The following is a 16,830-nucleotide window of genomic DNA, read 5'->3' as shown; positions in this document are numbered from 1 at the left end:
TGTCAAAATGCTGGTGATGAAATGTTGCTGCCATTACTCTGTTTTATTTAATGCTGTGACCCCAACAGAGCCTGACAATTCTCATTGAAATCAGTAGCATGTATTCCATAGGTCATTGAACAATGTTTGGGATACTCTGTCCAAGAAACAGAGTAAAGCTAGTTTTCTAATAAATATTGGCCTAACTGACAAAATCCAACCCAATAATGGAGAGACATTTCAGTCAGTTAACAGGAAATCATTTCTGGAGAAAAAAGAAATAGAGAGGATAAAATTGTGTTTTATTTTCCCCTAAATTTTCCACTAAAAATATTTTATTTCCATTATCTTTCTTTTCCTTTCCTTGTATTTTTTTCTGGTCCTCTGTTCTTCTATATGTTATCTCCCTTTTTACCGCAAAAACTAATACCTTAAACATTTTCATCATTTACATCCCTCTTTCCTTCTAGTTTTACAAAAAATATTTACTGTTTCCTACTACTTTCATATTTGTTAAAAACAATAGTTTTATATAAAAATGTAATTATACATTGTATATTCTAAGAACATGGTGATCTGTAAGGTATTTCTTTCCCTTCTTCCCATACTTAAAACAACTGACTTCTTTGACCAAAATGGTTGCTAGACACCTTGAGCGGCTAAAATGACTTAGGTCCTAGCTTTCCTCACTATCTCAACAGAAGCAATCCATGCAGATTTTCTTCCTTTGTGAGCTAGCAAGCATTTGAAAATTAGCGGGGAGACAACAGAACAATAACCAGGAAATAGTGGCTACTTCATCTATATATATACTTTGACTATTTGAGGTTAGGTCGAAATCAGCCTACTTACATATTCTTCTCCTTTTCCATAGTCAGCTAATTTCTGAGTTTAAAAACCGAATGATTTCAGTGGGAGTTTGGTCAGTGATACTAAGGAGAGAGGCCAGATCTGTGACCCTAAGGAAAGGACTGATGTCTTGGCTGCTTCAACTTTCTTGGGCAAAAGTTCCTTCCATTTACTGAAGGATACCCCACCTAAGACACCGAGTTAGCAAAAAAGGCCAGAGACTTAGGAGAGGAACAAGGGTTAAAATAAAACCAATACAACTTGAGAATATTAGAGTCTCTGGAGGAGACAGAAGTCATATCAAATTAGATAACTGTAGTCAAAATAAGTGAAAAGATTCAAGAGGAAAGCACAAAGATATATGTATATATCAAGACTACAACTAAACAACATAGTATTCAATTTCACATAGGTGGAAAGTTGAAAAGAAATTGGTGACCCAAGTTATGGAAATCTAGAATGATTTATGAAGGAAGTGTTTTAAAGTAGGGAAGAGAGTAAATTTATGGAGATCTTGTTTTATCTTCATGTACTTACATGACCTCACCCTAAATTTATCCTGGTTTTATGAAATAGTCATTGCCCATAAAACTATCCCTGATGTAAACTTAGTAAAAAAGCAAACAACCGCCTGTGCTTTCTATAAACTTTAACCTGATTTACTTTTCTCTTAAAATATTCTATATCTAAAGTCTTTATTTTCTGTCCTCTACCACTAAAAGATGAACCTCTTGAGGGAAGACAAAAACAAAACCAAAATTCTTTATTCACTGAATATGCACTGTGCTTAGAAAAATAACTATCTACAGTAAGAGCTCAAGTATTATTTATTGAAGAGCTTAATATGAATTAGTTAATGAATCATGATGAAAAAAATTGAATATCTTAAAGAATAGATCAAGGAGATATAATGTGTGAATGATAGCAGCTCTTGAAGGAGTAAAAAGAACATATAAAGAAGAAGCAATAATTAATCACATTGTAGAATATTTCTCTGAGCTGGAGCAAGAGCTGAGTCTGAGTATTAAAAACACTCTCTATCCAACCTAGATTGATGATAAAAAAAAACATATAATGAAATATCTATCAAGCTTTAAGGCAGGAAAAAACAATTTACCTACAAAGGAAAAGTAATCAGCATGGCATCACATTGTTTATTTTCAACACCAGTAGCTTCAGGACAGTGGTATAGCATTTACAGCTTTAGAAAGCATCTGTAGACTACCAAGAGAAAATATTGCCTCCCCCAAATCTTACACATGACTAAAATATATTGGGTAGTAAGAGAACTATTTATATTTATGCAGACAATCAGAAAACTTATCATCCAAGTGATCTATCTGAAGAAGATAACTGGAAAATATTCTTTCTAAAAATAAACTGTACTAGAACAGAAATGTCAAAAAGGGAATATGAAGTAAAAATGAGGGTGTTGCAAGAAAATGAAGGTTAAAATATGTGTGTGTGTACATGTGTATGTATGCACATATGTGTATGTATACTCACATAGATAAATATAAATAGATAATGATAGAATATCTAGGTCCATATATAAAATAGGTGTTAAAATAGGGCTCCTGAAACAGATGTGGCATCCAGTGGAAGAAATCATATTTAAGGTCAAGAACTAAAAGAAAAAATTATTTGAGCAAGGCCCCAGAATTTGTTAATGGAAAGGAGAGGAATGTAGACATCATGAGGAAGATATACATGGTTCCATAGGGAAAATTATGTATCCAGATTGGTGAAATAATTAGCATTTTGTTTACCCTACCTATGCACCAAAGTAAAGATTATGTGACTGTCAACAAATCAAAGAAATGGAAGGTTACCATTATTGGAATGAAAATATTTGGGAAATTTCTGATCAATGAAGAGGAGAAGTGCAATAAATAGCAGCTTATCCAGAAGAAAAGAAATAATATAAAAACATACTAAATATGAGAACATATTACAAGTATGAAGAAAATTACCAGATATTAATTGACACTGTGTAGTTTTCTTCCTGTTTTGTTTTTGTTTTACTTTTGTTCAATAGATATTTTATTTTTTTTACAGTTGGTATTATTATTATTGTTATTATTATTTTACAAATAGTTTATTGTAAAGTTGGTTTCCATATAACACCCAGTGCTCATCCCCACAAGTGCCCCCCTCCATGCCCATCTCCCCCCTCCTCCCCACACCCATCAGTCCTCAGTTTTTTCTCAGCACTCAAGAATTTCTCATGGTTTGTCTCTCTCCCTTTCCCCCACCATTTCCCCCCTTCTTCTCCCCCATGGTCCTCCGTTAAGTTCCTCCTAATTCTCCTATACGTGCAAACATATAATATTTGTCCTTCTCTGCCTTATTTCGCTCACCATAACACCCTCAAATTCCATCCATGTTGCTACACATGGCCAGATTTCATTCTTTCTCATTGCCATGTAGTATTCCATTGTATAGATAAACCACATCTTATTGATCCATTCATCCGTTGATGGACACTTAGGCTCTTTCCATGTTTTGGCTATTGGTGAGAGTGCTGCTATGGACATTGGGGTACATGTGCTCCTTTGTATCAGCATTTCTATATCCCTTGAGTAAATTCCTAGCAGTGCTATTTCTGGGTCATAGGGGAGTTTTATTGTTAATTTCCTGAGGAACCTCCACACTGTTTTCCAGAGGGGCTGTACCAGTTTACATTCCCACCAACAGTGTAGGAGGGTGCCCGTTTCTCCACATCCTCGCCAGCATCTAGAGTTCTCTGATTTGCTCATTTTAGCCACTCTGACTGGTGTGAGGTGATATCTCAGTGTGGTTTTGATTTGTATTTCCCGGATGAGGAGGGATGCTGAGTATCGTTTCATGTGTCTGTTGGCCATCTGGATGTCCTCTTTGGAGAAGTGTCTGTTCATATCTTCTGCCCATTTCTTTATTGGGTTGCTTTTTTTTTTGGGTGTGGAGTTTGGTGAGTTCCTTATAGATTTTGGATATTAACCCTTTATCTGATAACGTCATTTGCAACTATCTTTTCCCATTCCGTTGGTTGCCTATTAGTTTTGTGGATTGTTTCTTTTGCCATGCAGAAGCTTTTAATCTTGATGAGGTCCCAATAGTTTATTTTTGCTCTTGATCCCCTATTAATAAATGTCAACAAGATTTCAAATCTCGTTCAGTCTGTCTTCTGAACATCTCTTCTATTTGTTTATTCTTCTCTATACTGCTATAGAGTGCATCTCATTTCTCCTACATTACAATAGTAGTCTTTGATTAGTCTCTAAACTATAGTTTTCCACAAACTCAACCTCCATTCCTCTGCCAGACCAGCTATAAAAGATCTAGGCATATTGAAACAAATTTCAGTTTTTGAATTGCTTTTATTATGCTTCAGGATCAAATCCAGATGAAATCTAGTTTGTATATCATGAACACTGAGGATGCTGCAGTGGAGGCATATAGCTGTCTGATACAGAGTTAAGCAAGACTGGAGTTAAGTATGCATATTCATTAACTGGTCTTAATGGGATAATGCCTAATAAAGGCATTTAACTGTCTTTATGACTTTATGTCATTCATGAATGACTACATGCATTCATGCATGTAAGGTAATATATGTTGAACTTGGAATAGTATAAGGGAAGGAAGGAAGGAAGAAAGGAAGGAAGGAAAGGGGGACATTAGAGGGAAAGAAAGGAAGGAAAAAGACACAAGAAAATAAAAGAGGAAAGATTCTGTAAATTCCTAAAAGAAAATTTCTCTCCATAAAGAAAAATTCATCTCAAGGGTGGGAATGCTTACCAGTACCTGGATTCATTCACTGAACTCCTGAACTCCTGATCGTAATGAGCTATGTGTAAACCAAAGGGATCCAAGTATGCAGACCTCTGCATGAGAATTGTCTAAATGCATAGATCTCTAAGGAGGTAGAACAGTTCCCTAGCTATTTCATAGCACAAGTTTGAGTAGTAGAGGTTATGAGTGAGGTCTGCAAAGCCATGGCCAGTGGAAGGCTGAGAAGCAACGTGGACTGACAGTGTTAGTGGCATACACAGTAGAAAGTTTGGCATGGTTGGGGTAGAGTAGATGTGGAAGCATGAATAATAAAGTTGACACAGTTTTCTGGGAGGAGTGGCAGCTGTTGCAGTAGAGCCAGCATGGACATTAGTGTTACAGTTTAGGCTCTGGAGAATTTGAGTTTTTAAAGTCTTCACAGTGTAAGGAGAAATAGAGGCATCAGCAGCACTGTGGGTTTATGTGATCCCATTATACTAGTGGATGGCAGATAAATAGAAGGGAACAGCAGTTTAAGGTAAGCAGATGAGGCTTCACTTTAATTTCAGATCTAAAAGTTGACCTGATACCTCTCACCTCTTTCTCTCTCTGGATCATCACAATCTTATTTTTTTAAAACTTTCCATTGAAGTGATTTAAGATCATTATAGTCTTCAATATAATGACATATTACAGTTAATTCATACAAGGCCTATTTCATCATTTGTACTTGTTGGGTCATTTATTTTCTTCCATTCCCATTCCCTACTTCCAAATTTTCTGGTTTGCAGCCTTAAATTTTGATACTTGGGTAACTCTTTACAAATCCTTTCATGATCTCATTCTCCTTTCTCTTCTCTTGCTCCCCTTATTATTCACTTTGAGCTCTAGTCAGAGAGAACTGCTTGTAGTTACCTGAGAACAACATGTACTGTTTCTTCTCAACTCAAAAGTAAAATCTACATCTTATGAGAAAAAAACTAAATTGGTACTAAATTAATTATATTTAAAATATACAACGAAAATCAGAATCATTAACATGAAACTTTGATGACCAAGGTTTCTGAAGAATAATGGGCAATTGGGACAGGAATTGGTTTATTATTTATAATGTCCTTGGATTATTGGTCATATGGAAGAGTGACGGTGGGCCAGGATGCTGGATTAGAATGACTTCTTACATTAAAAGTTGTCTCTTTTCTGTAGACATTTTGGAATATCATGGCAGAAATATGGGTGTAAATATACATTTATTACATCTGATTATTTCTTCAGGAGAAATTCCTAGACATATAATTTTGTGCCAATGGATACAACATATTTTCATTTACAAATATGAATTTTGTGGCAACTATTTTTGTTGTAAATTTTGAGTCTTTTGCATTCACATTCTGATGATTTTTGATAATTGACAGGTAACTAGCATACATTTTCTTAGAATCAAGACTAATATATCACAAGAATCATCTCTTTAATAGGAATTTGAATTCTTCATTCATATAAATAAATAAGCCTGGCATCTTGAAGTTAGTTGCACCAAATATTTGTTCTATTCAACTATTCTTATTTTCATTCAATTTTGGCAAGCTACATTTTAACATAAACTTTTTGGCATAATTGCACTAAGGAATATGTAGTCTTGTTAGCTTCCATTTGTCCTAATATTCCCTTTTGCATTTTTATTTCTGTTCTGTATTTGTGTTCTTTCTCTTGACTTCTTAATTACACATTCTGGAAAAATATCTATCTCATGATCTTTTAAATAAATGACTATGGCCTCATTAATTGTAGTACTTTTCTCTTGATGCAAAAATGTAGTCAATATAAGTTTGTACTAAGGCTTCCTTTAAAATAAAATTATTAGGTACTGTATTTTGCTTAATATTTATGCCTATTGTAATTTCATAGGGAATGTATCAGTAAGCCAATTTATTTTATCAAGGTTGAAATATGAATGAAGAAAGGGTAGAAAATGAAATATAATAAAATTTACAAAAATTGCCAAATATTAGCTATTGTGTTCTGATATTCACGCAAACCAGTTCATAAAATCTATCTTTGCCCTTATCAAGCTTTTAAAATATTCTGATTCACTGTGTTTTAAGTGTTCATTTTTTACATTTTCTTTCTTCCATGTTTTGCTATGTGTTCTCAAATATGAATCGTATACTACTTTTGACAGATTTTGGGGAAGGAGTGAGTTGATGGTTCTGATTTTAGTGTTTGTATTGAACATATTTTATTTCTACTTACTTTTATTTCAAAGCATTTCTTTCTTAACTATTGGCTGTATTTATTTTTGTTAGCTACCAAGTAACCTCCCTGTTTATATACTATTTCAATATTATCTTATGTATTATATTTCATAAAAATCCTCTCTGTTTAACTTATTGAGGCAAATGTAGATTCTATGTGAAATTTCTCTCTATGTAGTTTTCCTTACCTTAAGCATTTTTCATCCTTACTTGCACTTTTGTAATAGAATTTCTCAAAGTATCCACATCATGCTAGAGTTTGCTTTTCTTTCTTTTTGTTTGGTTTTGTTTTCTCTGCTTTAAAGCATTGTTTTGCTTTGTTTTGTTTTGTTGTGAGAAAGAGAGAGCGTGAATGAGGGAAGGGCAGAAGGAAAGGGAGCGAGAATCTTACGCAGACTCCACTGCTCAGCATGGAGACTGACATGGGCTCGATCTCACCACTGTGAAATCATGACCTGAGTCGAAATCAAGAGTCAGGCATTTAACCAACCTGGCCATTCAGACACCCAGGTTTTAAATTCTTAAGTGTTAATACTTGTCTTTTCTTTCCTTGACTGCAGCCTGAGTTGTTAGGATGTCATTAGGACAAGGTTCAAGAGCTCCTCTTAGATTTCAAACAAGGAGTAGGAGTGGAGGAATGGAAAATTTAGAGCCTGTTAACAGGAAAAATTTCTCATTATGGATTTCCTCTGTCTTTGGGTTAAACCTCCCTGGGCCAAGTATTATAGATGGTGTTTTGGGGCTTCCTTCTTAGGATGTTATGAGGGTGCTAATATTTTGGCCCAATTTTTCGTAATTAATAAATTATACTGTTTTAGAAACATCTTTCTAGCAGTTGCTTCTCCTTAATCTTCATTGGAACCTGTTAATCTGATCTCATGAATGATTAAATATTGTTTTTGATTTAATTTATAGTCCTGATCCTTCTCCTTGGAAACCATACTCCAGAGTAAGATAAGTCCAAATACTACACATATCCTTAGCTAGGCTTCAACAGTTTGATTCATTCTCTCCCAAAGGAAAATTGATACATGATTAAGTATAAATCACCAAACCAAAATTTTAGGATACTCTGATATTTCCTTATTTCTGCTACTCCTTACCCCCAGTAGAAGAGAGTGGGAATGATTCCTTTCATAACAAAGTGGTACTTGGAGTGGTTTCTGGCTTTCTAAGTAGATCCTCAGAATGAGAGAAGTAAGGTAAACATGTCCTAACAGATTTTATTAATAGAGTAGCAGATATAATGCATATAAAGTTAGGCCATGCTTAATTTTAATAATAGCTCTAAAACTAGTGATATGATAGTAGTAAATCTCTTAACTTATCTGAGTTTGATTCTTCATTTAATACAGTGGTAACAATATGTATCACACAGGGTTTATAAGGACTGAATATGAAAATAAGAAAATAGTGAAAATAATTAAACTAGTGGCTGGCACAGAGTAGGTGCTAAAAAGTGGATGTCATTGCTGACATAATTGAGGGAATTATTTAATTCTACAAGTTGAAAGTAACACACTGTGCCTCGGACATCTAGGAAAGAGAATTACTAAGTATTTTACTGATACTGTTTCAGTTAAACTGTGTCAATGTTGCCTTTGATTCCTTCTTTTATGAAACTCATCTATGTTCTTATAATAAATTTGAAACAATTAATATATGCTACAATTTGCTTCATTATTAAATCATTGTGTAACAACTTTGTCTTAAGAAATCTGACTTCAGTCTTAAAATCACTAGTATCTACTTTAGAGAGACATATCGTTTAATTTGGTGCTCCATTCACTTTTGATAGAAAGTTTACTAAATGTGGGGCTCCTGGATGGCTAAGTCGGTTAAGCATCCAACTTAGGCTCAGGTCATGATCTCATGGTTCATGGGTTCCAGTCCTGGATCGGGCTCTGTGCTGACAGCTAGCTCAGAGCCTGGAGCCTGTTTTAGATTCTGTGTCTCCCTCTCTTTCTGACTCTCCCCTGCTCACGGTATTTCTCTCTCAGTAATAAATAAAACATTAAAAAAAATTTTTTTTTAAAGAAAGTTTACTACATGGGACTTAAAATACATGAATATTTCTCACAAATTAATGAGTGATGGCAAAGGAAGACAGAACACAGTGTGTTCTTAGCGCTTTATTGATTGCAGCTCATGAATTGCAGTTAACTGGAATCCAGATTTGTTTTGTGCTTGTTTCAACCTATTGATAGAGATGCTATCAGCCAGGGACACCTGGGGCATCACCAGGCCCAATGCCACTTGTGGCAGCTTCTGCATATGTTTCCCCCTCAGAAGCCAATGTCGTGGCTGGACTGGCCCCTGTGGCTCATATGATTGCAAGATGCACCTAGCATCAACCATTATGGATCTTTGAAAAACAAGGTTTAGGATTCCTAAGTCCTGGGGGTACAAGGCGTGCCCATAGGCTAGCAGCCAAGTTTGTGGCAGAGAGAGAGAGAGAGAGAGAGAGAGAGAGAAGAAATATGTGGACCTAGGTTTCTTCCTTCATTGGATTCAAGAATGGGGTGACTGCAGTTTCACAGATTCTTAGAATGAAAGAGTAAGAATTAGGGAGTGGGAATTAGTGAGAATTAGGAAATAAGAAAGGAAAAGTAGGGTCACTCAAGCTGTCGGTTATTTAGTTCCACAAGACTTTGTAAAAAAGGAACTTCATGGGAGGGGAAGGCCTGGCCTCTGCTCAAGTTGTGTTGCTAGTAGCTGTGTCAGTCAGCTGGCAGTACATTTATTAGGGATGGATGTCTGAAGTGGTTGCCTTGGCAGTCAAAAGCTTGATGTCAGGCATTTCCATTACAATCAAAAAAGCGTATTTCTAGGCATTTACACTACAAGATTGCTTTATTTTTTTCAAAAAAGTAAACATGACAATAAATAAAACTCTGCAATTAGCCCAATTATGACCATACCATTACTGTTCACTGTAACTCTGTATACTGCATCTCAAATTCATGTGTGTCGTCAAATCCTTGCAGCAAATCATCAGTGGATAATGGCTTTACTAAGCTTTAGAAATCTCACCTGTCATCTTTCTTTTTCATATTTTAATAATGGTCTTATTTATTCAAATAGTTTTCTAAAACCTGTATTTTATTGTTAAATATTCAGTTAGGCCAAAGTTGATTTTACTGTTAAATTCTCAAAAGATAATATTAAGGCTATTAAATGAGTGTGGCTTACTCTGATTCTCACTAAATAGATCACTAAGAACACAAGTATGCATAGACAAAATTAATGATTGAAAATATCAGGTAATAATAGGCATTGTATATAATTTAAACAAAGCATTATGATTTTTGTCAGATTGTTAATAGACTTTTGTGATAATATTTAAATTGTAACTTTTCTTATTTACACTGATGTATTTACAGTTGTTTGCCAGGATTTACTGGAAAAAACTGTGAGAAAGTAATTGACCACTGTAGACTGCTCAGCATCAACTGTCTGAATGAAGAATGGTATTTCAATATAAGTGGAAGATTCAGAGTAAGTAATTTAATACATGGCAGAGTAATTTAACACTTGAAAATACAATAGCTTCAGGCAGTCTGTATTTCAAATGCTTTTATTAATCTAAGCCAGAGAATTATATCCTTATAGGTATATTTAAACATGACTTATATAAAGTTTAGTAGTAGAGATGTTTAACTTCTTAGAATTATGTAGGAGGGACATTAATAAGAGTTCCAGTAAGTGTGTTTATTATAAAATAACTATATAGCTAATTGAGTCCTGGTAATATATCTCTGTATATATAAAACCACAGTCACTAATGCCTTAAGTTCTTAAAGTAGATGGAGAATAAAATTAGTCTTGGAGTTAGGATACACAAATACACTTTTGGATAGCTTTTAAAATGACTTTACAAATACAATGGGTGTTCCCCACACAATGTAAGGCATATCCTAAAAGTCAGCATTTCCACTTTCAGTTATGTCTCCTGGAGAAATTATCAGGTGTGCACTGAAAGAGACATATACAAGAATTTTCATGGCAAATCTGAAACAAACTAAAACCTATGGATAGGACAGTGGATAAATTCATAATGGCATAGTCACACCATTGGATTATAATGAGTGTTTAAAATAAGTGAACAATAGTGACATGTATTATTACTTAAAAAGCATCAAAACATAATGTTGAATTTTAAAATCTTATTGAAGACTGGTAGATACACACATAGTCTGATAATGATTACTTAAATTTTTAACTATTTAAATATTTTCTGATTGCATAAATATATAGCAAAAGTATAAATATGTATATCAGAAACACACACTGGCTTAACTAGAAAGGTTCTCCAAGGAGACAGGTGGGGAAAGAAATCAGCAAGGGTACAAAGGGAACTTCCAATCTCTTTATAATCCTTTACTTCATTTTAAAAAAAAAGTTTATTTATTTATTTTGAGAGACAGCACATGCATGAGTAGGAGAATGGCAGAAAGAGAGAATCCTTATAAGATTCAGTCTCATAAACTGTAAGGTCATGAGCTGTGCCAGAATCAAGAGTTGGACACTTAACCAACTGAACCACCCAGGTGCCCCTATAATGCTTTATTTCTTAAAACCGTTCTGGCAATTGATGGTAGAATTATGGCATTCATTTTATTTTTTTCTCTAAATACAAAATATTTTTTAAGCAATGAAAAGCCAACTTATGGAATGAATTATGGACAAATTTTATGTGTATACTTTTGTATACTTCTGGAAACCTGCTAAAATATAACAATGTTACTATACAAAAATATACAGGATTAGAACATATTTATTTTGCAAGCTGTAATACCTTAGATATTATAGCATATCATTTTTAGTTACTACTTCATTTGATCTACACTTAAATACCATTCAATTTATAGGAAATTAAAATGTCTGTTGAGCTTTTAATATTTAACTAAGTTCATATATTTTGATATGGAGGAATGAACATAGATTTAAACTTACTGTATGTAATTTTTAGGTACTCTTTCTTTTAGATACTATGCATACCTACTTTCAGTTCGATGTGCTAGCACCTCTTTTTCCTTTAAAAAATATTTACCCTTTCCTTAATAGGAGATTGCCTAATTGAAATGTCTCTCCTACCTTGGTTTGAATTTCTTTTATATTACTTATGTTTTGGGTTTTCATTTCTGTTTTGTTCCAGGATAGTCTCTGAGCATTTATTTTGCATTTATTTTTAAGTTTCTCTTCTTCCTCCATCATTTATTTGTAGGAAATCTCACCTATTCTAGTGTCTCAACAATTATCTGTATGTTACTGACTCTAAATCCAGTTTTAATTTATTTTTTAAGGAACTTGACTGGACTTACCATCACCTTGCCAAATCTGCCTTCTCTATAATTCTACCTTAAATAATGACTTCCATTAGATAAAATATTAGCAAGAAGGAATGCCCTTGTCCTTCTCACTGGGTTAAAATTTAGATGATGATGAAGATAATGCACATTACTAATAAAATAACAATAAACATTAACAATAAAATATTGTTTCAAATATACAGTCTTCCTTACTGATTAATAATTATAGTTATGGCTAGATTGAAATTCTGAAATATTTATATTTAAATTAAGTAATTTAAAATTTAATGTATATTCACAAATATATTTTCATATTGTGTAATGGGTATGAATGGTGGGAATTAACATTATTTTTCATGATATTTAGGTTCAGGGTAATATGTTAAAGAATAAAATACATATTATATTCAAATTATTTTTGGAAGTAAACAGAAACTGCAATTTTGTAGGTTATAATATTTTTTGGAAGTTTTTAAATGATATTTTTCTACTTTGATGTTTGTGTTATTAATTTATTAATATGTTTCAGAGACTATATGTTAAGCTATAGTATTTTAAGAAGAATTATAAACTATTTCTTCTCCTACTTAGAGAAAACAAATATATTTACATTCAGAGGGAAAGAGAAGAGAGGGCATAAAACAAGCAAATAGTAATATGATACACTTAAATCCAGCTATATCCATGATCCCGGTAAATATAAATTGATTACACATTTCCATTAATAGGTAGAGATTACTAATGGCATATGAAACAATCTCTAATATATAAAAGATACTCATTTTGTATAAAAAGATAGAGACATGTTGAAAGCAAAATAAGGAGAAAGAGAAATATAAAAACTAAGCAAAATAATGAAATATATAAATATTAAGCAAAATGAATACCGGTGTAGTTTCATTAGTAAGAAATCTTCACTATATGTAGATTTCAATGTAATGAACTATTAAAAATGAAGGACTTTATTTCATCAACATAAGTAGGTCAACTAATCATATTGAATTATGCATTTAATAACAGAGCTCCAAAATATATGAAGCAGAAACGGGCATAATCCAAAAGAGAAATAAGTAAAACTAAAACTATAGTTGAGATATGAATACCTCCTATTCAGTCGTTGGTAGAATAAATAGACCGAAAATCAGTAAAGATACACAAAATGTAAATGGCACTAGCAATCCACTTACCTAAATGACAACAAAATGTAGCACACAATAGTTGCAGATTATTTATTCTTCTCAACAACACATGCATCTTATTCAGAGGCCTATTTCATCATGGGGAAGCAGAGGGCCTCAGCTGGGGCATTTCTCAAGTACCTGCAGAACAACTTCTTTATGGTAAGGGTCCTTCACTGAGGCACATTTTTCCACATTGACTTAATACTTTTACACTCTGGCTGCTTTCTTTCTCTCCCCACCAAGTCCATAAAGAGTCCAGAACCTTCTTTTCAGGGCTCCTTAGCAATGAGAGGATTCCTTCATTTGTGGTACATCTGATGGGACTCTTGCCCTATGTTGTTCCTCAGGGGGAAAAATGCCTGGTACCACTTTGTTCCTGTTGATGGCACTGTGGTGGTGAATGAATAAAGACTTGAATATCACTGCTTTAATTCAGCTCCATGTCCTATCACCTTGACACTTGAATAGTGGGGCATATTTACTCATGCAAAAGTATATGTATATTTTATTAGTCATTTTTAAAGAAAAGACACAATAAATTTAGGTAGTAGATTTTTATAGGTAATCTTTAGATATAAAAGCAAATGGAAAATAAATACTTTTAAAATGTTCAAACTTTCTAAAATTCAGTGAAATATCATTTGAGGAAATATGGACCTATCAGTTTATATTTCTGCATTAAAACACAAAAGTATACACATTTAATGAGACAGCATTTTCACATGTATTTGGGGAAAATAAGACAGTTGGCAATTGAGATTATATACCTAAGTTTTTCCATTTGTAATAATTCAATATTTTAAAATACCTAAAGTAAGAAAGCAGAATTATATTAAACATGCATAGAAAATATTCACTAAAATATTATTTATTTTAGAATAAAAGTAATCAAATTAAGCAAATAAGAATAGCTTAACAATTATAATGTATCCCTTTAATAAAATATGCATCTAAATTAGATTATGTTTTTGAAGGGTATTGTGATATTCGAAAAGTACACAGATCAAAATGTTGGATGAGAGCTGGCTATATTATTCTAACTGTAATTTGGGTTTAGATGTGTGTGTGTATATATATATAAAAGGTATTTAGCTTCTTGAAACAAAATGAAATATGTACTTCTTGGATTGTAAGACAGGTCAATAGGCATTGCAGCACTACTCCAACAGAAATTATCCATTGGACTTCATCTCTCAGAGCATTCAGACATCATGAAAGATTATATATCAAGACCCCAGGCTTTTCCAAGGCAGTAAGAAATGCAGGGAACAAGGGGAACCAGTTAGATGGTACAAGGTGGTATAGCTCCTGATGTCATCCATCCCTATAATCACTCAGGACTTTGTAATTTATTAATAAATATAAATTTCCCCTATATATTTGAATTGACTTAATAGAAAGAGTGAAGTATCCAAGGTTACAACCTATGTACTATAGGGACAAGTTAATATACACAGGGACAGAGAAACAGAAAGCCAGAGAGAATCATGGGGCTCAGAGAGGCTCTGAGTCAAAATCCATATCCTGAGTTGTTAACCTGAGTTAACCTGAGTTGTGATGGCCAGTGGAGCCTGAATGACATTTGTATTGTACAGATGTGTATAATAAGGGTTAAAAGAAAATAAGCCAACAATGTGGCAGTGGTTTACTCTGGTTAATGGAATTAGACTAAAATTATAACCAGAAAAAAAGGTTTTATCTATTTTGAATATACATTTAATTGGAATATTATGAAGAATAAAGCATATTCCGTAACAACTTTGACATTGGAAAGTTTATATTAAATGCAACAGGCTGTGGCAAAAAAAAATCTGTAGGTCAGAACTTTATTAATTCTAAGCCATGCTCTTCATCATGAGTTAAATTTCCCTTTTTTCAATTCATTTTCTCTATAATTAAAGTGGCAAAAGTATGCTGAACCTTCTCATTGAAATTATGATGAGGAATTTCTAATCAAGCAGTTTCACAAAGTCAATATTAATCTCAATATTAATAATATAAATAGTTCCCATGATAAAACAATTGTTACTTCCCAAATGAGAGTCAGATTTCTAATAACCACAAAAAAAAAGATCATTGAAAAAAATTAAGAGCTCATAGTGAAAAAAAGTGGAAAAAACTATTCTTATTGTCTTTTCATATTTATAAAAGTGAATAGTGGCACCTAGGTGGCTCAGTCTGTTGAGCTTTCTCCTCTTGATAGCGACTCAGGTTGTGATCTCAAAGTTGTGAGATCTAGTCCTGCATCAGCTCCCTGTTGAGCATGAAGCCTGTTTGGGATTCTTTCTCTTCCCTCTCTCTCTGCTTATCCCCCAATCATGCATGTGTGAATGCTCTCTCTCTCTCAAAATAAATAAATTAATACTTTAATATTAAATTAAAAATAATGGGGTGACTGGGTTGCTCAGTTAGTTAAGTGTCCAACCTCCGCTCAGGTTGTAATTTCACAGTTCATGAGTTTGAGCCCACATTGGGCTTTGTGCTGACAGCTTGGAGCCTGGAGCCTGCTTCACATTCTGTGTGTGTCTCTCTCTCTGCCCCTCCCCTGATTGTGCTCTGTCTCTCAAAAATAAAATAAACATTAAAAAATTGTTTAAAGAATTTTAAAAATGAGCAAATTATAGCCACTAAATTAAAAAAATATGATTGATATTATGCACACTATAAAGTTAGAATATGGGCACTATACAATTAAATACTATTTACATTGCATCATACCAGTGATTTGCCTTAGTGTTTCAAGGATTTACTAATAAATTAAATTTAATTTTTGATCGATAATATACACAGAAAGAGCCACAATTTCTGATCTGTGTCCATCCAAATATTTTACAACATTCTGATTTTATGCCAGAATTGTTGACTGCTGCTTTTTATACCATCAAAGAAAATGCCATAAGAGCTTTATACACTACTCCTTTGGTTCTCTTCTTTTATAACTGGTTCAGGGATGCAGATATAAGGATGCTGTTTATGTTTTATCTGATCTTTCTAAGTTTCCTATAAGGTTTCATTGGGGAAGCAACAAAAAAAAACACAAAATTTAAAACTCATCTAGTTTAACTTTACCATCTGTTTCATTCCTCTTTTCTATTTCCATCCTCTAGTTAAATCTTTTTTTTTACAATAATTTTCAACAAGCGTGACTTATGCAAACTCACACTGAACACTGAAAGAAGTAAAGCTCAAATTAGAATTCCATATGAATACAATTTGCATTTGGGATAAGAGTTAGGTTTTAAAATTGTAGTTGCAACAACAGAAAATCTAAACAGAATATTTCTCTCACTCTTTCCCTCTCCACTCTCTCTCTCTCTCTCACACACACACACACACACACACACCCATAAGAATTTGAAAGCTCACAAAATTAGACTTTCCAGGGGCTGGATCAGGTAAGCATTTATCCAGAGCCTCAATGTAATCACACTAAAATAGCAACAGTTCCTTAAAAGTCCTTAGAAGAACCCAAAAATGCTCTCTTCTGGCCTCAGGGCCTTT

General features: G+C 33.4%; 1 protein-coding gene across 1 annotated transcript in view; it reads left to right on the top strand.

Annotated features, from left to right (window-relative positions):
- Positions 1 to 16,830, top strand: part of LOC144226834 (protein eyes shut homolog) — a 160,674-nt gene that overhangs the window by 96,999 nt on the left and 46,845 nt on the right. Inside the window, exon 5 of the mRNA XM_077758353.1 lies at positions 10,220 to 10,334. Within this exon, the coding sequence (XP_077614479.1) occupies positions 10,220 to 10,334 (115 nt within the window). The remainder of the gene's footprint in view (positions 1 to 10,219; positions 10,335 to 16,830) is intronic.

The sequence above is a fragment of the Crocuta crocuta genome, unplaced genomic scaffold (assembly GCF_008692635.1).
Source record: "Crocuta crocuta isolate KB4526 unplaced genomic scaffold, BGI_CrCroc_1.0 scaffold33, whole genome shotgun sequence".
NCBI lineage: Eukaryota > Metazoa > Chordata > Mammalia > Carnivora > Hyaenidae > Crocuta > Crocuta crocuta.
The sequence above is the reverse complement of the archived record's forward strand: the minus strand, read 5'-3'. Positions and strand labels throughout refer to the sequence as shown.